The sequence below is a fragment of the Octopus bimaculoides genome, chromosome 2 (assembly GCF_001194135.2).
Source record: "Octopus bimaculoides isolate UCB-OBI-ISO-001 chromosome 2, ASM119413v2, whole genome shotgun sequence".
In the NCBI taxonomy this organism is placed as follows: Eukaryota; Metazoa; Mollusca; class Cephalopoda; order Octopoda; family Octopodidae; genus Octopus; species Octopus bimaculoides.
Window position 1 is genome coordinate 66,749,951 of NC_068982.1, and position 26,738 is coordinate 66,776,688.

The 26,738-nt window shown below is 33.6% G+C and overlaps 1 protein-coding gene across 5 annotated transcripts in view; it reads left to right on the forward strand.

Moving 5' to 3' along the window:
- Positions 1 to 26,630, forward strand: part of LOC106878551 (protein PALS2) — a 100,349-nt gene extending 73,719 nt beyond the window's left edge. For 4 of the 5 annotated variants that reach the window (XR_008267031.1, XR_001410513.2, XR_008267034.1 and 1 more), the window contains 11 exons: positions 747 to 825; positions 2,617 to 2,765; positions 7,188 to 7,319; positions 9,791 to 9,899; positions 11,599 to 11,652; positions 13,396 to 13,557; positions 16,320 to 16,522; positions 18,980 to 19,096; positions 19,460 to 19,480; positions 22,207 to 22,776; positions 26,141 to 26,630. Coding sequence is in view for 1 of the 5 variants with exons in the window: in XM_014927794.2 (XP_014783280.1) it covers positions 747 to 825; positions 2,617 to 2,765; positions 7,188 to 7,319; positions 9,791 to 9,899; positions 11,599 to 11,652; positions 13,396 to 13,557; positions 16,320 to 16,522; positions 18,980 to 19,096; positions 19,460 to 19,480; positions 22,207 to 22,383 (1,203 nt within the window). In the remaining 4 variants the exon portion in view is untranslated. The remainder of the gene's footprint in view (positions 1 to 746; positions 826 to 2,616; positions 2,766 to 7,187; positions 7,320 to 9,790; positions 9,900 to 11,598; positions 11,653 to 13,395; positions 13,558 to 16,319; positions 16,523 to 18,979; positions 19,097 to 19,459; positions 19,481 to 22,206; positions 22,777 to 26,140) is intronic. The other variant, XM_014927794.2, reaches the window with a different exon arrangement.
- The last annotated feature ends 108 nt before the right edge of the window (positions 26,631 to 26,738 follow it).

A 26,738-nucleotide genomic window follows, 5' to 3' on the forward strand; every position in this document is an offset into this window, starting at 1 on the left:
CTCTCTCTATCAATCTCTATCTCTCTCTCTCTCTCTCTCTCTCTCTCTATCAATCTCTATCTCTCTCTCTCAAAATATGCACTTAAAACAGCATTAGAATGAAATAATGATGTATATAATGTCTGTAATGTACATACACATTCACACTTACACTAGCTGTAGTATTTAATCTCAGAGAAACTTCTCAAAGAGACTTGTGTATTAAAAAACACAGAGCTTGCTGAGGACGTTGTCAGATCAACACTAATCTTCTGACTATATTCTGAACCAAGCTCTGTGTCTTTTAACATGCAGTTCTCTTTGAGAAGTGTGTCTGAAGCATATTACACAGCTAGTGCCATTTTACATTTGTATATACATTGTTGTACACAGTTATTTTAATACACACACACACAGACACACACTTCTTCATAACTAGGCTTACATATATAAAAGTACTCAGTATTTCAAGAAGTAGTGTGTAGCGTCAGATTTTTTGGCACTAAATAAAGAATATATTTCTCTCTCATATATGCACAAGTATTTAGACAAATTTCTTGATACCATCAAAATATCTAAAAGAACATTTTCTTAAATTAAAAGTTATTATATAATTATGTATATATTTAGTTTGTACTTTTCCCCTCTCTATAGATATTTTAATATCTTTGTTTCAATCACGCACAACTCTGTGTATCATAAAGTACATTCTGAATTAAAAAAAGGTCTCTGTAAAATAGCTGTCATTCCAACCTGTTCTTCTCTAGGGTATCATCGTGAAACTTGATGAGAATAATGAACTTGTTGTATCCAGGATTATGAATGGCAGCTTAATTGCTAAACAAGGTAAGTTACTATATTTTTGGCATGTAAACATTTTTTTCCATAGAACCATTATTTTGCTGATGTTTCTATATTTTTGTTAAATGTGTTATTTTTGGCAATATTTTCATAAATATCACCTAGACTGTAAATTCTAAATTGATTTATTTCTTGACAGATTTTGTAATTTATCTTTCGAAAATAAATTTGAAATTTACACTTACAAACCTCTATTCTGTTTGCTGATAACATACATCTACCTAAAATAAATGGTTAGCATATCAGGATTCTAATCTATTTCTTCTTCATGGCTTTTGAGATGGGAGTGCTATATATATATAATATTACATTTATCTTTCTAGTTTCAATGTCATTTCTTTATGATAATGTTGATTAAGTTATCTTATGTTAAACTCTGAAGCTGCAATAACTTCATAAACTAGCATATTTTTCATTATTTTTTCCTCTCTCTTTCCATAAGTGTCCTGCCCATAATGTCAGACCTCATCTCTCTCCCATCACAGCACAACTTATCTATTTCATGAATTTTATTAATAAGTTGACTACTTTCTTTTACTTTCAGCTTCAATTTTTTTCTTTTCATGAAAGTTTCTACATCCTGATCTGTTTTTTTCTCCACAGATAAGATGTAGAAATCATTCTTGCTTCTCAAAAATCCAATCCCTTCTGCAAAGTATTACAAATATTAATTTATAGACCCAACACCCACCCCACTTGTCTTCCATTCTGACAGTGAGACCAGATCAGTGCAGTTTGACTATGTGGGGAAATGTAGATGCAGAGTATACTGTGCAGTTACGTGTGTCTAAGATCTTTACCAACCAAAACAATGTGGCCCTTAATGCAATTCCAGTGGAATCAGTTAGGCTTTTTGACATGCTTGCTATAAACAGTTCACATCTTAATGGCTTACAGCAAATTTGACAGAATAGTGGCTCTATAGACTTCCAACTTGGTATGGTGGCTGAGATCCTTCTTCATGCAGATGTTCACATAAAGTCTACTGAAGTTGACTTTACTGTTCGCAAGTCTGTTATTCGCCTCATCATAGATGTGGGTGATTCTCAAGATAGTGCTGACATGAACTTGTTAACAATCAGTTTGATCATTGACCAAGATTACAGGTGTCACATAATCCTTATGGTGAGCTGGTTGGTACATCTTTGATCTTTTGTGTGCTAATGATGCCAAACTCATTGCAGGTAGGAAATCTATTCATGCATAGTTGTATCTCATAGAGACTCCCTTGGTGGTTTGAGCTCATTCTTGTTTAAGGGTTTTGTGTCTCAACAGCTCACTTCACTTTCGTCTCGGCTCTTCTACTTTTCAAGAAGTTTAAAATTTATATCTATAATGAGTTTATTCTACACAGTGCTCAGGTGTGTTGCAACTTGTCAGAAAAGGGTAAAAACAGGAGAGAAAGCAGACATAGGTAAAGTAAAAAAGAAGGAAGTAATGTAAGCCAAAAGTATGTGCATAGAACAATAAAACTCAAAAAGACAGACGAGTGAACAGTAAAAGAGCTATAGAGAGGGAAAGGTTCATAGGCATGTCAGATAATTTCCATATATCAGACCACATCTGTGTTCCATGTTTTAGACATATTAGACCATAAATGGAAAATTTCTTATAGTATTGGCTTTTCGGTGGTTTGTGACCTCAACAAACACATTTACTTACATTGCTAAGAGTACTTCTAGTGATGTAATGTTTGTAAAAATGAAAATTTGTTTCATATTTTTGACCAATAATATTTGGTATGAATTGTAAAATGAATAACTGTTTTATTTGTAGGTCTTTTACATGAAGGTGATATTATTAAAGAGTTTAACGGAACAGAAGTCCATACACCAGCCCAGATTATGGATAATATTAAAAATGCTGAAGAGGGTATTTTCTTAACAATCATACCAAACATGCAACGACAATCTTTTCATGAAAGTGTAAGTCTATTTCATTTCATATATTAATTAATCTTCATGTCAGATTTTGGTTGTTAAAGGTTTTGACATTTATCACCCAGTACCGGATCAACAATTTTCTTTTACTAATTTCACATTCATTTATTTCATTGATTTTATGAAAATGTCACATTGGAAATTTTGTTCAGTTTTCTTTTGAAATTTATTAGCTTTCCTCTTTTCTCCATATAAGGATTGTATTTAATCTTTAAGTATATCTAATTATTATTTTCCATGCCAATATGGGTTAGAGTGGTTTGCAAATTTAGATATTTGCATGGATTTCAAAATGATTGACTGATTCAATATTTTTTGTTTGTCCTCTTTTGTATTTAATGTTTAAATCTGTTTAAATTGTCCCTACTTTGGTTATGTTGAGGAACTGAGATATTACATGTCTATTCAAAACTTAAATAGCAAGAGAATACATACATGTAATCATCCTCATCATCATTTAATGTCCGTTTTCCATGTTGACATGGGTTGGACAGTTTGACAGGAGGTGGCAAGCCAGAGAACTGCACCAAGCTCCAATTGTCTGTTTTGGCATGGTTTCTACAGCTGGATGCCCTTCCTAATGTCAACAACTTTACAGTGTACTGGGTGCTTTTCACGTGGCATCAGCGCATGTGCTTTTTACATGGTACCAGCAGGGTCATCAAGTACCTTGCAAACCGAGGACCTCTCAGCAGAGAGAGGAAGTGGAATGGTGAGAAGTGGTAAGAGAGAACAGTGAGAAATGGCAAGAGCTTAGAGGGACAGAGATAGCTGTCTTACTATAGATGAGATATCTGGCTATCCCAGTAGGACAAAGAAGTGGGAAAGAGAAAGAGAAAGTCAGTGAGAAAGAGAGGGCTTACCCACAGGGAAGAGTGGGGAGTGTATAAATATTAGAAGGGATAGAAGGGGGTACTCATATCGAGCAGTGCCATCTCCCTAAAGGGATTAGTGATTTGTCTATTTTCCTACTTACTAGGACTTTGGCTTTTATTAAATAAACTCTAAGGCCCTTTGATTCTAGACTTAGCTTTCGCACCTGCAATTTCTAATTCATGTAGTGGCTCGGCTATAATATAAAATGAGCCCTTTCATTTTGTTAGCAATGACCTTATGTCATGACTATTTCAATAGATTTATTTTATTTTTAAATCTGGAGTGAAGAACTCTGTACCTGCATTCAAATTGAAAAGAAAAACTGTCTGCTGAAGAAGTCTCCTAAAACCCATATGAAAAAATAATTTAAACCTAAAAACCAATTTGATACTTATGGAATTATATAATAAAATTCATTATTTTTCTCAGTTCAGATACACACACACACACACACACACCTTCTTGGTAATATTTATAACAAATGCTCACTCCCTTGCACTCGCAAATTTTTGAAAGAATAATGAGTTAAGAATTTTTATCTATTTCTGGGAAATTCTAGGTTTTATTTCTATGTAGGCATCAACAGAGAACAACTGTTTGGTAAATACTGATTTCTTACATAGGCAAAACTAAAATATTGTTTTCATAACACAAGCACATGCATAACTGCATGGTAGGAAGCTTGCTTCCCAACCATGTGCTCTTGGGCTCAGTCCCACTGCACAGAACCTCAGGCAAATGTCTTGCACTATAGTCCCAGACTGACTAAACTCTTGTGAGTGGATTTCATGCGCACAGCGTTACTACAGATGGAAACTGAAAGAAGCCTGTCGTGTATGAGTGTGTCATTCACCAACATTTGATAGCTGGTGTTGTTGTAAGCAACTGAGTGCCAGTTAATGTATGGGGACATAAACAAATCAACAAGGGTTCCAGTTGATTTGATCAACGGAACAGACTGCTCATGAAATTAACATACAAGTGGCTGAGCATTCCACAGACATGCATACCCTTAACATAGTTCTCAGGGAGGTTCAGCATGATGCAGAGTGTGACAAGGCTGGCTCTTTGAAATACAGACACTACTCATTTTTGCCAGCTGAGTGAACTGGAGAAATGTGAAATAAGGTGTCTTGCTCAAGGACACAATACATTGCCATGAATTGAACTCGTGACCTTACAATCATGAGCCAAATACCCAAACCACTAAGCTATGTGCCTTCACATTAACAGTTCAATAAAAAGAGACCGATAGACTAAGGTTTAAAAATAAGTACTGGGGTCGATTTGTTCAACTAAACCCTTTAAGACATGGCAGCTGTCTATTGATTTAAACAAGATAAAATATAGGCACAACAAAGTCACAAATTCTCTAGTGGAGGAAAGGAAACAAAAACCTAGCAGCAATCGTTAGTGATTCTTCAAAGAAGAGGGTAGACAATTGCCAAAAAAATTAAGGAATAATCTCTCAAATATTATTAACATGGTTAGTGGAAAAAGCATGTTTTTGATTATTGGTAAAGGACAAGTATACTTCCATTTCACCCCTGCTATTAAAATGGTCCTCCCTACCCTTACTCTAAATCACATGTTGGGCCAATCATGTGGACTGCTATTTACTAAACTACTGAAATGTAAGTAGGTGAAGGAGTTATGTACTGAAAGCGGAACATAAAATTTCTATGAAATTTTCTTTCTAGAAAATTGGGGAAAAAGAAACCCCCTAAAAAGCAATTAACTCTTCAAAGAAAGGGGAGATAACTGCAAGAAATTGAGGATTAACATTTTGATATCAACCTACCTGAGACCTAAGGGCATAATAACATTATTTAGAAGAGTATACTTCTTTTCTTGAGGGGGGCACGTGCCCGCCCCCCCTAGGTCCACTCATGACCAGTGTGTATGTTACTGATACTGGAGGAACCCCCCACCTATGACTCAACCCAGCACTCTCTGTTAAGTGCTGGCATTTCCATTTAGGATATTTATGCCACCCTAGGCTGCCTGTGAGTTGGCAATGGTGTTTTTAAGTCATCTAGGTGGAATTTTTTACTCAGAATACAGAAACTGGAAGGCAGCATCCAATTCTGACATTCTTGCATTTCTGCTAACCCATCTCTTTGCTTCCTAACTACATGGTTCTGGGTTCATTCCTATTGCATGGCACCTTGGGCAAGTGCCTTCTACTATAGCTGCCTTGGGCCAACAGAAATCTTGTGAATGGATTTGGCAGACAGAAACTAAAAAAAAAAAAAAAAAAAAAAACTCTATCTATATATATGTGTGTGTGTGTGTGTGTGTATATATATATATATATATAATTATTTAGGCAGGGCAAGATTAATAACCTGCATAGGCATCGACGTAGACTTGTAACATCTATATGTTCTGAAATTGTAATGGTATAATGTCACTTATACCATCTAGACCTTTTCTCACGGAAATATGTTGTCTTGGTGCTTTTGTTAGAAACCAATATTTACCATGCCAATGCCTAAATATTAGAAATAAAACCTAGAATTTATTGGAAATGGATCATGATTCCTCACTCTTCAAAAGTTACCAAGTATAAGTGAATGCTGGTTGTAGATGTATCAATTTCCAGTACCAAAATACAGAATACTCTGCCAATTACAAAATATTAATCTATTTCAGACAATGAAAATATATATTTTAGAAATTTTCTATTTGTTATTTTTAATGTAAGAGCATTAATTTTCTCAATCTAAAATAATGAACTTTTACTCCATTTACAGCATGATACCATTTCACATAGTGCAAGTGTATTAGAAAAAAAAATTCTATTATTGTAGTTAGAATCATCAGTGAAACTAATTATGGTTATTTATAATGTTAATTAGTATTAGATCTAAGTTTTATTGTTATAATTAGTTTCTCTTAATCACTAGCTGAAGCTAAACTATCATTTGTGTATGCACGTATTTACCATATATTTATGTATGTGTAAGCACATGTTGATTGGATTGTTCAAAGACTATATATATATATATATATATATATCAGAAGCTATGATAGATCGTTGACCAAACACCATTCAATTTTTTTTCTCTATGTTTTTCTCCTTGTTTTCTCTGTATTCTTTCTGTTGAAGAGCGTAGCTCAAAACGTTAAAGACTTTCCGTATTCCCGAGCGTCATACTAATACATCCTTTTGTTGTTTACACCACCTGTCCTCGTCTTCTGTTGTTTTTTTTCGCACATTCTCCCATATATATATATATATATATATATATATATATATATATGTGGGTGTGTGGGTGCGCTTCAATTTACAAACAGGAGGAAACGTACTCAATGCATATAGTAAAGTTTATTCATTTATTTGAAACTAGGTATTCCTTTTGTCCTTTTGATGTGACTCTGTTTCTCGTTTCTTGCTCTCTCTCCTCCTCCCTCTCTCTCACACACACATAAACAACTCTATTTAACACAGATATCCTAAAAGTTTTAAGTTGTATACTTTATTATTATTATTAATCCTATTTTTTTATTTTTTAAAAAAAATTTTAGCTGTTTATCAAAACTCATTTTAATTATGATCCAATGCGAGATCGGCTTATACCTTGTAAGGAAGCAGGATTACCATTCAAGGATGGAGATATCTTGGAGATTTTGAGCCAAAATGATGCTAATTGGTGGCAGGTAAGCTAAAGTCTAACTTTAAATATATATAAGAATATTTTGATATATTCTTTTAAGGAGACTTTGTCTAGTTTTACTTAAAATAAGTGTAATAATTTATTATAAGCACAGGCACAACTGTGTAGCATCATGCAGTTTGGGATTCACTCCCACTACATGGGTACTGTTGGCTAATGTCCCCTACTATAGCAGTGGGTTGACCAGTACCTTGTGAATGAGATCCTTTGGTCGATGAAAACTGTAAGAAGCAAAGAAGCATATTCATTATATATGCATGCATGTATTTACTGTGTATTTATGTATGTATTTGTAAGCACATGTTGATTATTAATATTAGGATTGTCCAAAGGTTATATATATATTTATTTATATATAAAATCATTTCTTGAAAAGGGAAGCCAAACTTACTGTAATGATTTCTGATCACTGGTTACATACCTATGACATTATGCTCATATCACCTGTAAATTATGGTTACTATATAACCCTTGGTTTCTTGAAATAAGCTATTGAGATAACATTGCATAATTTCTCAATATCTTTTCCTTTATTTTATAATCTGTATTTTTTGTTCAACTTGTAAGTATGTGAATCAAGTCTAATTGTGTTTATCTACCTTACTATCTGCATATCAGCTCGATATGGATTTCTCTTATAGACACTCTTGATACTGTTGACCTTACCCTAAATGAATGTCAGAATTTAAGTTCACCTTTATGAACACTACTCTGTTATCTGTACTGAGCTTATTTGGTTCTCACTAACTTACTCTGTGTGTGTGTGTGTAAACATGCATGTAGCTGAGTGTATATTTCACTTATGGTAATATAAGCAAATGAGAAAAAAAAAAAAAGAAGCAACCTTGTTTGATTACTTAGATTGACAATAAGAGAGAATATGTTGTGTTCAAATATATATTTTGCTACTTCTGAGTGATTAATTTAGCCTCAGTGGAGAGTGATCATTTTCATAGTTCAAAACATATATGATTATCAATTATGATCAGCTGATAAAGAAATTTACCATCTTTAATGAGAAGAAAATAATGTCAATTATAAGATAAATTAAGTATTTTAAGTTTTGTTCTAATACTTATATTAAAACCTATTGAATAAATTGATATTGCTTGAGCCAATGAGGGAGCTTTTAGATAGTTGCTAGCCGTGTTAAAAATATAATCAAATATCTCAAACCACGTCTTACCATTTTAAAAATGGAGGGACAAATTGAATAGTGTAATTTTAGATACACTATGACTGGGAGAAAAGAAAAGAAAAAAGACTGGATTATCATAGCTGAAATATCTTCCATCACTGATCTACTAGGTCAAAGCTGCCCTGGGGCTAATTATCATAGCTGAAATACCTTTGATCACTGATTTACTAGGTCACAGCTACCCCGGGGCCAAACAACACCGATGATGTTATTAGACTCACTATTCATTAAAAGATAGTGTACATACTTATCTTTTAATGAAAGATAGCCTGGGAAAGTTACTACTGTAAGTATTTCAGGCTAGACTAAAAATTAGTAAATTTAATTAAATCAAGACAATGAGTTAATCCTAAATGCGTTATTGATGTTCTCAAGAAGACTTCAATAAAATTACACAACTATATTTTATTTTACTTGTTTCAGTCATTTGACTGTGGTCATGCTGGAGCACCGCCTTTTAGTCGAAGAGATCGACCCCAGGACTTATTCTTTGTAAGCCTGGTACTTATTCTATTGGTCTCTTTTGCCAAACCACTAAGTTACAGGGATGTGAACACACCAACATAGGTTGTCAAGTGAGGTGGAAGGGAGGGCAAACACACACACATGAATATATATATATATATATATATACTGACACTCTATCGCTTACTACGATGAGGGTTCCAGTTGATCCGATCAACGGAACAGCTTGCTCCTGAGATTAACATGAAAGTGGCTGAGCACTCCACAGACACGCATACTCCTTCACATACTTCTCAGGAAGATTCAGTGTGACAAGGCTGGGCCCTTGAAGTACAGGTACTACTCATTTTTGCCAGCTGAGTGGACTGGAGCACCGTGAAATAAAGTGTTTTGCTCAAGGAGACAATGCACCGCTGGAAAACGAACTCACAACCCTATGATTGCAAGCCAAATACCCTAACCACTAAGCCATGTGCCTTCATATATATATATATATATATATATAGACACACATACGTACACACAATAGACTTCTTTCTACCGAATCCACTCAAGACTTTGGTCGGCCCAATGCTATAGTAGAAGGCACTTGCCCAAGGTGCCACGCAGAGGGACTGAACCCAGAATAATGTGGTTGGGAAGCAAAATGTTTTGAATGTTTATGTCTAGTTTGTCTTTGATTTTACTGCCTTGTGTAACCAGGTCCATGTTGTTTTCATTAATTCTTATTGAAAGTTTTTTTTATTGTTCTTGTAAATCAATACACTGCTTAATTTTCTGCTGTATTTTAGGCTCGTAAAGTCGATAGTAAAGGAAGTGCTGGCATTATACCATCTCGCTCCCTTGAAGAAAAAAGGAAAGCATTTGTTTGCCCTGAATATGACAATTCAAAGAGTTTCTGTGAGTCCTGTTCTAGTATTTTATTTGAGAATAACAATAAATGACTGTAAAATTCTTGTCCAGTAGATTTGGTTTATGGAAACTGAAAGAAGCCTGTTGTGTGTCTAATACACATACACACACAATGGTGTGAGTTATGTTTCCTTGTCTTGAATGGTGCTCTTCATTTCCAATCTTCCATGCAAACAGGTCCAGTCATAGGGAAATATTAATTTGCTTGGAAGCATGAGAACTTTTACAATAGGATGGACATCTGGCCATAGAAAATCTACCTCAGTGAATTCCTTCTGACCCATGCAAACATGAAAATGTGGATGGATGTTATAACTATGACGTTTATGATGATGAATGATTTATAGCATTAACATCTATCTGTCAGGAATTTGTGAGGAAGGCACATTTGATTAATCTTGCTGATAATTGCCTATCACTGGTAATTATTTTATCAATTGCTGAATGCTATGCGGTAACACAATCCTCATAGGATTTTAAAATCAATGTGAAAGAAATGACCAAATAAAGCAAGGCATTCAATGTAAAACAAATGACTAAATAAAGTAAAATACTACTGTTTCTGCTACCTATTGCCTTTAAATATAAAGCAAGAATGTTCATTGAAGCCACATAAAAGCAATTCTCAACTCCCTATCTTTTAACATGACTTGAGTAAGTGAGAATTCTCTCTGGTGTATTGCTGATACTAATCTCAGATTTGTTGACTACTTTTGACAGCTTATTAAGTTAATATAGAATTATATGTTCTTCACTGGGTTACAACAAAATATTGATAAAGAATATGAATTCTAAACTCCATATTTATCTGTACATTATTGTTTCCATCAGATAATGTGTTAATCAAGTGAGGATTTGTTAATAGTAACTGAAGATGGCAATAAGCTATCCATATATGTGGCAGCGGAAAATAGGAAAGAATTTCTACAAGTCAAAAAGTAGAGACTATTCTGAAACATTGACATTATTTGTTCCAATGCAAAAATTACCAGTTTGAGAGAGAGAGAGAGAGAGAGAGAGAGAGAGAGAGAGAGAGAGAGAGAGAGAGAGAGAGAGAGAGAGAGAGAGAGAGAGAGAGAGAGAAACACAGAGAGAGGACATTTTTAAAATGGTTTTTAAAAAAAGGCTACTTATATTGGAGGTGTGATTTATTTTGAAAAATCTACCAACCATAAATATCTTCTGCTGATTGAAAGAAGCAACAAAAAGATTTAACAGAAAGATTCAAACCGTTTTTATCTGTATTTCTTTCTTTGTTTTTATTATATACCTGCCTCAGTATGTCATGGATTACCAGCTTATACAAATGTTTAAATTATCAAATAATCTATTGCTGTTGCTAGCTAGAACTATATGCTAGCAAATCTATATTTTCAGGGTAAAATAGTAGTTTCATTCTGAAGGCCTCATTTTCCTCAAAAATGCTAACCCCAGTATCAATCAAGTTGGTTGCTATATAAATATGTACCACAAAATGTTGACATATGCATCGTGCTTCAGTGTATGACTATCAACATCTCTCAAAGTATACTTAAGAATTTTTTCTTTTTTTCTTCTTTCAAACTAAAAGATACATTGCTTCTCCTTAGTGATGTCATATTAACTAAATCGTTTTTTTTCTTTTTTTTGTTTTTTGTCATATCGGCATTTATGTTTACATTTGCTTCTCTACTTTTTTACACTTCAGTTTGTGGTTTGAGGAGGAAAAAGAAGGTGAAATACAGTACCAAGAACAACAAAGGTATGATATATTCTATTGTATTTACATGAAATTCTGTTTTATACAAAATATATTCAGTTTTTAGAGGCCACTTTTAGGGCCTTGTAACTTATAAGGCTATTTTTACTTACTGTTGGTGCAATGGAAAATGCATCCAGTACACTGGTTGGCATTAAGAAAAGTATCCAACCATAGAAACTGTGCCAGAGCAGATATTGGTGCATGATACAATCATCTGACTCATCAAACCCTGTTAAACTATGCAATCCATACCAGCATGGAAGCCAAACATTAAATGATGTTGATGCAGAGTAAGTTTTACTAAAGATCACCATTTTATTTAATTTCTTTTTAATAACTCAATAAAAGTACTATTTTATCAATGATTGTATAAAATATTTTACAAATCACTGATTTATCAGTCAAGTTGTCCAAGCAATCCCAACTATGTAACAATAATGTTACACTGCTATATTTAGTGGCTATTTAAGCAATGAGTTCGTGGACAGTTAATGGATTGGATGCGGTGCCGAAGAAGGAGCAAGAACTCCTGAAATATGCATGTACACCCATTATGTATTTTCCCATCTTTGATTGCATTGTTGTTGTTTACATCAGACATATTTGGATATGAAATGTGGTAACAAATTAGTGTTGGCTATAATTTCTATAGAAAATCTGTACAGATAACTTCAACAAGCAACTAATTTATCTATCTTTTAATTGAACCACATACAGTAGTATAGTAGTGTGGAATAATGATGCACTTAGTGTTTAACAGAACAAAATTAAGTGTTAGTTAATAAATTGGTTCCAAAAAGTGGTTTTAATGAAGAATATACTTTCTCGTCTTTGTTGCACTGTCTTAAAAGCCATTCAACATGCAAGAAACTTTCCTTAAATCACATCAAGGGGATACATTTGATAAAGTCCTACATACTTTGATGAAGACACGATGGTTAAAGCTGGATTGAATTTTTTCTATTTCAGTTAATCTAGAATCTATTTCAGTAAATCTAGACAGTGTATTTTGATCAATGTTGTATTAATGTATTTATGAGAATCTGTATAAATTTGTTAATTTAATTATTAAATTATATCCATTATTAACATAGAATTGATCAGTGAATACGTTTATATTTCAACAAAATGCTAACTTAGTTATACAACAATAGTAATGTTGTAAGAAAATTGGTAGTGTGGTGAAGAAATTGCCCTCACAGCTATGTGATTTTTGGTTCAAACTCACTGTGCAGTATCTTGAAGAATATGCTTTCTTCTGGGACCTCGGGTTGACCACATCCTTGCAAGTGAAATTTAGTTGACAGGGATTGTATAGAATTCTGTCAAAAAGACTATTCCTTTTTGAGGTGATAGTTGGCATTAGGAAGGGCATCCAGCTGTAGAAACTCTGCTAAATCAGATTGGAGCCTGGTGTAGCCATCTGGTTTCACCAGTCCTCAGTCAAATCGTCCAACCCATGCTAGCATGGAAAGCGGACGTTTGACGATGATGATGAGACACTACACATCATCTAGTCTAACACCACAACCATCTGGTATTTTGATACCTTTAGCAGGATCCACTCTGTTGCCCATATTTAAGTTAGGTCTCTAGATTGAAGATTTCCTATCCTTTTCCCCACTAGTCTTGGATAATCTATGTAAAAGTCATGAGTGCTGCCTTTTCTCCTTAGATGTTGCTGTAATTCAACTCGTTAACATTATCAAAATGCCATTTTTTTGTCCCTATTTGTTCTTTCAGATTTTGATGCCTGTGACTTGATGATTTATGAAGAGGTTATTAAAATGCCCCAGTTTCAACGGAAGACTTTAGTGCTGGTTGGTGCAACGGGTGTTGGACGTCGATCATTAAAAGAACGGCTAATAAAAAATGATCCCAGGTTATTTGCTGCTGCTATGCCTCGTAAGTAGAATCACTAACTGATATTTCAATAAATATTCCAATATATGTGGTGTTAAGTGTTTTCATAAATTTCATAGACTTATTGGTAATACAATAAGTCCATACAATTTATGTTGTGAATATTTACTTAAATGAGCATCTATTTGATCACTTGACCTATTAGAAATAATAGCCAAATCTCCCCCACATCACAGATTGGATGAGTTCCTAGATTGGCTAATGCACTCTCTTGAAAATGACTGGATTGTCTTGGGGTGGGAAAGACTTAGAGCCAGTGTAAATGGGGATCTTTGTTGCTAATATCCAGGTGAGAGAGATGAATTGCAAGAATGGAGAAATCTGTGTCTATGCAGACATACAGAGCTTTTGGAGTGAGGTTTTAGTATAGAATGAAGTCTGGACAGTAGAAGTGGGTTATAGACAGGGATTGAGTAACTTTTATCATGGATAGGAATGAGGAATTTGTGTGTTAGTAGGCAGTGATGTGAGGGTCTAGATTGGATCAGTCCTCAAATGTTAGCTTCTAGGAAAGTGTAGCGGATCTCAGTGCATTATAATGTCATGCTAATACCTTTTCAGGAGCCTGGTTTCTAAATTTGCTACAGTGTGAAGTACTTATGTACCAGGTTGTAGTGTTAAATGAGGTGGTATGATGTACCTAAATAGGTGCTTACATATTTGCATCTAAAATTTGAAGGAATGTGGAATTATTGATATTCCTATAAGGTGGCTAATAGATATTCATTAGAAAGTGGGATAGAATTCCTAGTAGCATCGTTCTGACAGCTGCTCTGAGTTCAAATGCAGCCAAAGTCCAACTTTGCTTTTCATTCTTCTGGAGTGGCAGAACTGTAAGAAAGTCGCACTGGGTGGCTTTCAGTATTTGTTCCACTTCTTTACATTCTGAGTTCAAATCCCTCTATGGCCTACTTAGGTGGCAGACATAATCCATCATTTAGTTTAATACCATCACCTGGCACCTTGAGTGTCTTTAGTAGACTCCAGGAGGGGGAATACCCTTTAAGAGGTCATGAGCACTGCTTCTCTTTGTGACTAAAAGATAAGCTGGAGCACCATCAAAATCCAACCCTATATTGATATGTGTGCATGTATGTATATGTGAAGATGTGTGTATGTACACAATATATTAGCAATTAAAATCTGTTCTAAAAAATTTTGAGACTATTTCAGTAAATCTAGAAGGTGTATTTTGATCAATGTTGTATTAATGTATTTATGAGAATCTGTATAAATCTGTTAATTTATTTATTAAATTATATCCATTATTAACATGGAATTGATCAGTGAATACGTTTACATTTCAACAAAATGCTGGTGTAGTTATATAGAGAATATACAAGATGATTATCATATTTTCTTTCTCTTTCCTAAGCTCTTTATATTCATTCTAATATTTTATTTTAATGTAAACATGTAGTGTGTTTTGTTTTTGCAATGTTTCTGTTTTAGAATTTAAACAGTAAACTTTCATCATCGTTTAACATCCACTTTCCATGCTGGCAATAGGTATGGACGGTTTGACTGAGGACTTGCGAGCCAGAAAGCTGCACCAGTCTCCAATCTGATCTGGCAAAGTTTCAACAGTTGGATGCCCTTACTAACGCCTGCCACTCATTGTCAGGTGAATCTGGCAATGACCATGCTCAAAAGGTATTTTTTACATGCTACCTGCATGGAGCTAGTTCGGCGACACTTAAAAGTTGTTTTTCACGTGCCACCGGCACATGTGCCAGTAAGGTAACAATCACACTCGAATGGCATGGTAGCCAATCAGCGGCCCTGGCAATGATCATGCTCGGATGGTGCTTTTAACATTTCACTGGCATGAGTGCCAATCAGGCAGTGCTGTCATCGGTCATGTCAGCAATTTTGATTTCACTTGCTTCAACAGGTCTTTGCAAGCAAAGTTTATTGGTCTTCAAATTTAATTTTGTCAATGCAACCAATTATAATTGGATGCATTAAATTATTAATAACACATTTGAACTCTAATTTAGTAAATTTTGAAAAAATTGTGTTGTATGTGTATGTGTGTGTTTACCTAATGGGATGGCCAAGTGGTTAAAAATTTGACTTCTCAACCATGAGGTTATGATTTAAATCCCATTGCTCAACACCTTGTGCAAATGTCTTCTACCATATCTTCAGCTTAACTGAAGCCTTGTGAATGAAATTTGTCAAACAGTATCTATGGAAGCATGTTGGATGGACACACTATCACACTAATTCTTCATGGGAATTATGATGATGATAATCCTTTTTACCATAGGCACAAAGCCTGAAATTGTTGAGTACCAGTATTCAACTGGTACTTATTTTTTATTGATTTTGAAAGGATAAAAGGCAAAGTTGACCTTGCTAAGCATTTTGTCCAGCATGCTAATGGGTTTGAGCTTAATGCATGCTGTGCTCAGGTGCACCACAAGGTTAAAAGATGCAGCAGAAAGTGGCAATAAGTTAAGAAAGACAGAAATGGTAGCCACTGGATATATATAGATGTGCAGAACTTTACCTGTGTGCAAATTATCTTCCTCTGCAAAATATGTGCACATTTTTTCTTTCCTAGTTGTAAGACGTGCTTATTTCCAAATGCACAGTTTAGAGGGAACATTGGTGATTACATCTGGAATGTCTTTGTTCATAGGTTTCTTTGATTAGAAGTGACTTGGGTTTAAGAACAACATTTTAGGATAATTATTAATTAATTAGCATTTAATTTCTATTCTGTTTTTGGTTTCCAGATACTTCTAGGGCTCCCCGAGATGGGGAGAAACATGGCCAAGGTTACTATTTCATGGAACGAGAAGTAATGGAAGAAGAAATAAGAAATGAGAAATTCCTTGAACATGGCGAATACAATGGCAATTTGTATGGCACCAAGATTGATACAATAATTGATGTTATCCAGTCTTCAAAGATGTGTGTTTTAGATGTCAACCCTACGGTAAGAGACATTGATAAAGAGAGTACAAAATACCATCCATTACTCTTTGGATATTTACTGTCTCAAGATCCAGGATGCATAGGGTTGGTTTCCATGGTGTATGAGTGATCAAGATTACATTCCCCTTGAATGGGATGCAAGCTTGTTATGAGGAGTGGGGTTACTCAGTTACACTTGAGTGAACTGGAGTAATGTGGGATGAAGTGTTTTACTCAAAAACACAATGCACCACCTAGTCCAGGAATTGAAACCATGATCTAGCAATCATGAGTGCAACACCATAACCAGCTGGCATTGCACCCTCACTGGTAGTAAATATTTTGTTAAAGAGTATAAGAAATATATATATATATATATATATATATATCTATATATCTATATACATATATATATATATATATATATATATATATATATATATATATATATCAGTATCACTATCATCATTATTCTATGTCTGTTCTGCATGCTGTTTGTTTAAAAAATCAACTGCAAGACACCCTGTCATTAGTCTTTTATCATTCCATTCCTTCCTCAGTTTTTTCCATTTACTCCACTTAATACAACTACAGCACAGCCATAAAACAATGATGGCAACCAATACATTAGTTCTTTTATATATTCAAGATGTGCCAGCTGTCTTTTTATTTGTTTACCTATGAGGAAGTAGTGTATTTCCATGGCCTATTTAAGCTCTCTTAATCCTTTTGATACTAACCCATTTGAGAACATCCTTTATTGTCTGACACAAACTTCCTGTTTTAAATTAAAACCTTCCAGCAAAATTTCAGCTTAATAATGACAGTTATTTTGCTAAATCCATCATTATTTCCAGAATTAACTGAAACAAAAGCAGAATATTTAAATAGAAATATGATAATAAAAGGGTTAATGGAGTTGGTAACAAAGATAATGAGGTGAAGTTAGTGAGGTTTATATATATGAGGTATGATCAAAAAGTATTGAGACTGATCCTGTAGTCATGGAGCTAAGGTACACAAAGTGAAGCCACTTGGCACAGATTGACCTTGAACTCTCACACTAAGTTATAATGTTCTTGCTTATTTCTGTTGTTTATAGCCACGCTTGGAAGTAGTGTGTAGACTGTGGTAATCTCAAACAGAAGATAAGGTTTTGGCTGCACAGGATTTCTTTGATTGTGTCAAGGAAGACAATGTTTTGAAAATGGTTGTAACAGGTAACAAATTGTGGGTCTAGACTTTGACCCTGAAACCAAGGCTTGAAAAGAATCCCACTTGAAAGGAACAAGATTTCAAGATGTCGAGGAAATCCAAGAGAAAACAGTGAGGTAGCTGCTTGCTATCCCCTAAAAAGTTCCAGGAATGAATCTGTCAAAGCAATGCTGGATAAAGTAGCTTCAGAAAGGGACTACTTCAAAGGAGATTAAATGCCAAATTGTTTTGTAGTTTTCTTTCTGTAGCTCCAGTCCTGATGCTTTGTGATCAGACCTTGTGTGTGTGTGTGTGTGTATTATATATTTATTTATTTATACACACATACATACATACATACACATCTATTTGTACACACCTGTGTACAGATATATATATGACTAGGTTGAGGAAATGAACTTAATTCCTATCTTGTTACTCTTTGTTCTGAAGATTCATTATTGTTGTTTTAACATCCATTTTTCCATGTTGCATGGGTCAAATGAGACTATGCTCGAGCAAATTTTACTACAGCTAGTTGCCCTTCTTGACATCAACTCCCACCAAGGTAGTGTTCCCCATAGGGATATTCCTTGTCTGTTGAACAACATGATGTCAAATGCAGTGACACCATGTGAATGTGAGGTTTTGTGTATAAAGTGAGTTTGTATTTCTGTCTACAAATGAAGACAGATATACAAACTCATTCCCACAAACACACACATGCACACACACATACATGACCAAATTCAGTTTCTACCTCTCAATTGTCACAAGATATTGGTCAACCCTTGACTATGATATCAGCTACCAGCCAACAGTATCCACATTCTGTGTTCAGGAAATTCATCTTCATAAAATTATATATTTATCATCTCCAAACTGTTAGTTATCAAATATGTCTTCTGATAAAGCATTTTTCTTTTCTAATTTCGAGGCTGTTTTATTTACAAATGAATTTGAATTAATAAATTTTAAACTTTATTAAAGAAAATATCTTATCTTATTCTAGCTGTGATGTATTGCCTGTAGTAATAAAGCACAAATAATTGTTAAAATTTAATTCTTTTATTAGAAGTTTCTCTGTCTTACAATAATTGTATTTTACAATTTGCTGCTATAATTATATTTACAGCTTGTTGCTTGATTCCTTATAGCATTTGTTCCAGTTTTTTGTCCTTTGGTGCTACCCAAACATCAAGTTCTACTTTATTTAGATCTCACATAACTTCTATGATGAAAAATACTCCTATTTTTTTTTTTAATTCAATTTTCTGTTTTTCAGTCTTTGAAAATTTTGAAAACTGCAGAATTTTTACCCTTCATTGTGTTCATAGCTGCTCCAAGTGCAGATGTGTTAAGAGAGATGCATGAGCTTGGTAAACAAGCTAGAGGCTACAGAGTAAGTGTTAGTCATTAAACTAATTTTTGTAATCTTTGACCTATGCATTGTATGGAAGCCCATCATATACAAGATTTATAATAAATGTTGACTAGCATATTTATTCTTAATGCATCCTGGCAGCTTCCAACATAAAATGTGCTAGTTGCTGTTATGTATGTTATGTATCACCCATTTATGATGACTATGTTCATAACACAATTGGCTTATTGATGCAAGGGATTCTGGGATACCAGTATCTTGACATGTTATAATAATTGCCAACAAAATCTGTAAATTTTTTTTTCTCTAAAATTAATTAAACAACATAACATAATTTAACTATTCTGAGATTATACTGATATTTCTTTTTTATTTTCACAGGGACGTATGGAGTTAAAAACTGTAAGTTTATTATTGTCTTATTCACATATATAAATGCTCATCTGTATTGATTTTTGAATTGAGGTCATCCTCTTTAAAACAATTATACTTAGAATAATTATTGCATTGCAAAAGTCACTACATAGCTTAGTTTCCCTGCTTAATATTTTGTTATAAAAAAATATTTTAATTGTTTAGCATCCAGGTGCTGTCAGATGTAATGCTAATTTATTCACATTGTTTTGAATTAATCATGCGTTACCTTATAACTTCAAGATTTTGATGTTGAAATTGTTTATTTTTAGAATGACCGTGTAAGATAGGTGTGATAGGTAAGATCTGGTGACCTTGAACAGAGAATGGGTAGAATATTTTCACTGGATATGGCTGGTTTAAATGCTAAAAGATTAAGGTTTGCAACTTCATTGCTCAGGCACTTATCCTTTATCTTTTATTTGTTTCAGTCATTGGACTACGCTCATATTAGGGCATCACCTTGAAGAATTTAGTTCAACAAAGTGACCCTAGTACATATTTTTACTTAAGATTGGTACTCCTTGCTTGTGTGGCATGGTGCAGAGTCCTGTTGACAGACATAGGGTCTTCCAGCAGCCAACCTTTTGACCCAGAGCAGACTACCTCCTCCAGGCACTTGATGTAGGCCTCTGTGTTGAGTCTGAGGTTGTGTGGGGAGATGAATGGAAGCATAACAACACCATCACTAGTGATCACTCGAAATACCATGATGTTGACTGGATGTTTGATTTTTATTACTCTTGGTACATGTCCATAGATTGACACCCAAATACTCTGAAATGTTCATATTGCAGTTTCCAGCATGAATGCCAAGCAGTACAGCATGTTGTTTCCAAATTTCTGGCAAAGTGAATTGCGTCATGATGCTGTTTTTTTTTACAGATGGTGCCCAACTGACCCTACTATACTGTGTAGTTGGCAAATTCAAAAACAATGTACATGTACGCATTGCACCATACACACAAACACACACACACACACACACACACACACAGGGTATGATGGTCTTCTACATTGTTTCCATTCAAGTTCCACTCATAAAACATTGGTCAACCAATGGCAATGGTAGAAAACACCTGATCAAGGTGTTGTTCAATTAAATTGAACCTAGAATCACAAGGTTGAAAAGCAACCTTCTTTACCTCATAATGAAGCCAGTGTCCAGTGGTTACATTGATGTAACTACTATATCAGAGGATTTACATTTGCTTTTAGATGATATAAGTCAGGGGTTTTCAAACTGTGGTCCCCAGACCACAAGGGGTCCGCAAGGACAAGACAGGGTGTCCGTGGACAGCAAATATTGTTTATGGGCAATTTGATTTTATATATGTTTTTTAATCGAAATCTTTTAATTGACAATAAACCTATTTGTTAAATACTGTTAAATAAATAAATGTAGAAATATATGTTATTTTAAGTAAATATTTATGTGTAAATTTCATAAGCGTTTATAAGGGGGTCCCTAAGGTAAAGCCTGAAATATAAAGGGGTTCGCAAGTCAAAAAGTTTGAAAACTCCTGATATAAGTCATCAAATAAAGGTTTGAATTCACTTTCAACATGACTTAGTAAAAGGACAAACTTATGGACCCTACCCTTGTTATCATATTTCTGTTGTGATACTGTCTTTACCGCAATTAATTTTGATGAAAGATCTTAATTCAGAACTCTAGAAAACAAAATGTTTGTACCACAGAGCCAAGATTGGCCTCAGGTGGGTTGGTATCAAAAGGGTCAAAGAGCTTTTAGATTGATAGGAAGACGTTGTCTTGAGACTGGAGATGTGTCTGAAATGCTTTCAATTATGAAAGATATAATAAATACTAGGGTCAATATGGTTGCTTAAAAACCTTGAAGGTACTCTGGCATGGAGGTAATACAATGACTGAAATCCGCAAAAGAGTAAATCTTTTGTGAACAAAATATTCTTGAGTTATTATAAGAGATGAATTTAGACAGTATCACTTTAAAATGGATTGTTTTGTATCCTAGAACCAACTGTGGCCTATTATGAAAGGGGTACCAAAAAGTGAGCTGGGTACTTTCCACCCAAGGACAGGAACTGTCCCTCTGAGCCTCTACACAGTTTCTGTCTATCTAGTTTTTCTCACAAGACTTTTGTCAACCTGAGGCTGTGGCAGATATTTGTCAAGCAAATAACTCTATAGCTCCAAAATAACCTTAACTATACCAGGCATGGCTGTGTGACTAAAAAAAACTTGCTTTGCAACCATGTGGTTTTTGGTTAGTTCCTCTGCATAGCTCATTGGGCAGGTGTTTTCAGTTATAGCTCTCCTGGGCCAACTAATAACTTCTAAATCTGATAAGAAGAAACTGTGAGGAAGCCCATTCTGTGTGTTTGTGTTTGCCCTACCCCACCACTTGACTATTGGTTTGTATTTGTACCCATAACTTAAATGGTTCAACAAGAGACCAATATGTGCCAGACTTAGAAAATAAGTACTGGAGTCAGTTTGTGTAACTAAACCTTTCAAGGTGGTGCTCCAGCATTGCCCACAATTCAGTAATTGTAAAAGTAAATTGTAAAAGTAAGGGTAAAAGATGTAGGGAAACCTGTGTAGTTTGAGTAAAATAAATGGTTTGTATTTTGTAATTTTGTGTTTTTATTTTGTGAAATTTTGATGTCTTGATATATTTAGATGTAGTAATCAGATTGCTAATGAATTTTTTTTTTTCTGTAATTCACAGGAGGAAGATTTTCTAGGAATGGTTGATGAAAGCATGCAGATAGAACAAGTTTATAAAAGCTATTTTGACTTGATTATTATTAATGATGACTTCAATCAGTCGTACCAGTCATTACGCGAGGCAATTGATGAACTCAGCAATGAAACACAATGGGTCCCTTCTAACTGGATCTACTAACAACACACCTCAATTGACCATTTCATACCTGATTTGCAGAAACTTTGAGGTTCATATTTTTATAGAACAAGTCTTAACTAGATTTTAATATGCAACCTTAAAATATCACATATGTATGTATACATTATATATAGAAAGAAAGAAAAATGTTTCATTGAATAAAACTTTTTAAAGGGAGATCATTCCAAAAGCCTGTGACTACAATTTAAGTCTGCATGGCTGAAATTAAAATATATCAAGTCCGAGCCACGATAGGAAAACATTTGCTCTTGAGCAAGATTTTATTTTTATAAATTGAAATAGTTTTTTTCATCAATAACCATTTCTTCATAAAGTATTTCTTAAAAAAAAATAGAATTAAAAGTTAATGGATACAGCAAATATAATTTTAAGGTTTGTACTAATGATGATTATTATTCTTAGTTATAAGTACTAGTAAAAATATTAATGATTTATACTAATAAAACTTCATACATGTTAAACAATTCTATATAGCCTTTTCCCCAATACGGATGTTACATATAGAAATTCTTGTATGTTTTAGAGATTGTGTACAATTAGTATTTAATCAAGTATGTTTTGTTTCAAATTTTTTTCAAATATGTTTTTTTTTAACACCTGCTTAGTGATTCACTTCATCACTACTTCAGCTGGTATAGTGAAGTGTATGCTTTGCTGAAGTGGTCTAAATAAGACCAAAACATGTCCAGAGTTGTCTCTTGTACATATTAGTATATTAATCACTGAGCTAATATTATATCTTTTCCTCAGTTTATAATAAATTAGCTTTTGGAAGCTTGGTACATTGTTTTTCATGCAGCTGACGTCACTGAGTAATGAACTTCAGCGATTTATAATTGTCAAACCCTACTTATGTTAACTGGAATTTTTCTAATTTATAAGTTTGTGGAAGAACACTTGGTTTGCAAACTATTTAATCACTTTAAAATTCTATTAAACTTTCTGAATACTTGTAAGACTTGCTTTTGAATTTATCCTCAAAATAAATGATTTGAGTAAATTTACTTTGAAATATCACTGAAATGATCAATACATGCAGCCAAATAGAGTTATCTGGATAGTTTGTTTCTGATAATGCCAAATATATTCTAAAGTTACTTTAGAGCTGACTTCTAAAACTATTGTATGGTCTTCAGTGTTGACTGTAATCTTCTGGCATTTTTTATATAGAATTCATGAGGAAAATAAATGAAAATAAAACAAAACTAAAGATAAAAGTTTTCTTCCATTTGCAGACTAAACACAAACACATGCACACCTGGGTCTTTTTTATACAGTATTATCTGCCCCTTGGTTAAGCAATTCACTAAGACCTATAAATATGCATTTGATGAGCCAAGCATGCATAAATTAGTATTGGGCTCATAGACCCATGTTGCACTAGGGTAACTGACCAGTGTGTCCCATGCCTTAACCCTTTTGCATTTAAACTGGCTATATCCAGCCAAAATATCCCATCTGTTTTATGTTCAAATGAGACAGATATGATCTCACACACCCTGCAATGTCGTTCTACAAATAAACAATCACATCATCAAAATCTCGAAGCTATGAGATAATGCATGTTTAGTTCAAAACAATGTGAAATAAGTATTACATTTCACAGTAATCTGAATGCTAAAGGGTTAAGACAGCCACTGCTGCACAAATATGTGTGTGTGTATTATGTCAATTGATGCCTTTATTCTAATGGAAGGAAATATATTAAAAGAAGGACATCCAGCCATAGAAAATCTGCTTCAATAAATTTCATCCAGTTCATGTGAGCATGGAAAAGTGGATGTTAAAACTATATTGATGGTAATGTCTTTTGCTCTTTTGATATCAAGCAGCCTGAGGCTACCTCTGGTTCCATGAACACAAACCATTCATTTTAAAGTGTTAATACTTATTTTAAAACATTGCTTCCTAATTTTAGGTAAGAACTTTTGCTAAATCATATTTCAAGTACTAGCTCAGTAACAGAGAAATTATTTTACAAAATTCCTTAAAAATTCTTGGTTATTTTCAAAATTAATTGATACTCACCGAGTATGTTTAATTAAAAATATTACAAAGGTGTTAGTGATTTTTTTAAAACTGAAACAAGAGGTGTAACAGGATGCTGTTTCAGTATGCTCGAGATTTTCCATGAGACATCTTGTTTTTACAATCATTTGAAACAATGAAATTGAATATATTTTGCATAACTAATGAGGCTAATACTGAGGACATAATAATTAAAATATTTTCTTTTGTTGTTAATTTTACATACAATGTATGAGGCAAATTTCACCTTTCATCCTTCCAGAGTTGACATGGAAATGAGGTTGATATATAAGTACTATTGACATCCTCCTATCTTATAAATATGTAGTGGCCTTATCAATGTCAGAATTCAAACTGTGTAAACTGTTAATAATTTAATGGGTAGCAGGATGGTTAGAGCATCAAACAAAATACCTATCAGTATTTCTTTTAGTTCTTTATGTTCCGAGTTCAACTCTGAGGAGATGAACTAGAATTCCAGTTTAGTACTGAGGGTCACATTAACTAGCCTGCTCCCCTAAAAATTTGTTGGTCTCGTACCTTAATTAGAAACCATTATGAGAGGAAATCAAATTTGACAATAAGAATCTGAAACTGTTAATTTAAAATATGTTGGAGGTAAAGGATATATTGTATGATTGTATTATTAAATTATGGAAATCAAGATTATTTTAAGTTTTATTGACTTTTGTTTCTCTTTATTCTCTTGTGTATTTTGTACAAAAATAAATGTGGAATTTAGACATTTTGATTAATGAATCACACTAGATAAGACAAGATACCAAGCCTTATTACTGGCTGGTGAAATAAACATAGGATGCTTGACCCATGCAAAAACTGCAGGAACTACTCAGAGATATTGCAAGCTCATCTTTTGAACCCATCACAATGTTGGAAACCCTTCTATATCATCAGCAGGTACCTCAGGGTCACAAGCATTTTGTAGAATTCTTAAAATAAAGTAATATCATGTCTTGAGAGATGGGTTTTAACATTTTGGGTAGAGAACTCTCATTCAAATAAATGATTTAATTTTATTAAATAAATAAGGATTTGAATAAACTAGCATATCTACAAACATTTTAATAACATACTCTACATATCTACTGTAGAATTTAGAACAAATTATCAACTTATGCAAGATTTTTCGTAATATTTCGCAGTAGAGTAAATTATCTTAGGGCCATTTACTAAGATTCCAAAAAGTTAGCAATGAATCATAAACAGAATTATTATTAACAAGGCGACAAGCTAGCAGAAATGTTAGCATGCCAGACAAAATGCTTAGCTGTATTTCATCTGTCTTAACATTCTGAGTTCAAATTCTGCTGAGGTCGACTTTGCCTTTCATCCTTTTGGGGGTCGATAAATTAAGAACCAGTGAAACACTGGGGTTGATGAAATCGACTATCCTCTCCCCCAAATTTCAGGCCTTGTGCCTATAGTAGAAAGGATTATTATTACCATGAAATATTTTCTAAATGGCTCAATGAAAACAAAGTAATAATGTGTATACACACACACACACACACACACTACGTATCTGTTATAGAAAAAAGTATTTTAAAATAACATTTTTCACTTATTTTTTCCAATAAAAAAAAACAAAAGTTAAATTATATATCATTGATCTGTTTTAAATCAGCTTATCATTTTTATGAAATCATTAAAAAAGAAAAAAAATTTCCTTTCCATATACTTTTCATAGTGCCAAATTTGTGATGCAGTTTACATTTTTACTGAAGCTGTCCATGATTCTAATGCACTGCTCCAACCAGATGTATGTTGAGAGAAAACAGGAGTTTCTGTTTAAATTCATAACGGCATAATATTTCAAATAGTGAAATAATACCAGGATATTGGTCATTTAGAAATTGTGGTGGTGGAATCAAAAATTTGTGAAAGAAAAATCTGCTTGTGATTAGTAGATTGAAGTAAATTTTGGTTTTTCTCTATCAACATTTTGGACTTGGTACAAAAAAAAAAGAATGAAATTGATTGAAAAAAAAAAAAGCAATAAAAACCTTTCATTTGAAAATATCTTTCCAGGCTATTTTAGGGTGAGTTATTTTACTATAAAGCATTTTTCAATATTTGAAGAAGAAATGCTTTTTGATTTTATAAATGTATAATTTGCCTTAAAACTGAAATGTTTATTTTTATTGCTCAGCCTATTAAAGATATAATTTTAATAAATACTATTTGTTTCATTTTCTTTTTCTGTTATTGAAAGTTTCTGATAGAAATTAAATTCATTCATTAAATATGATTGATTCTGATTCAGGACAATCTTTGAAAAAAAAAAT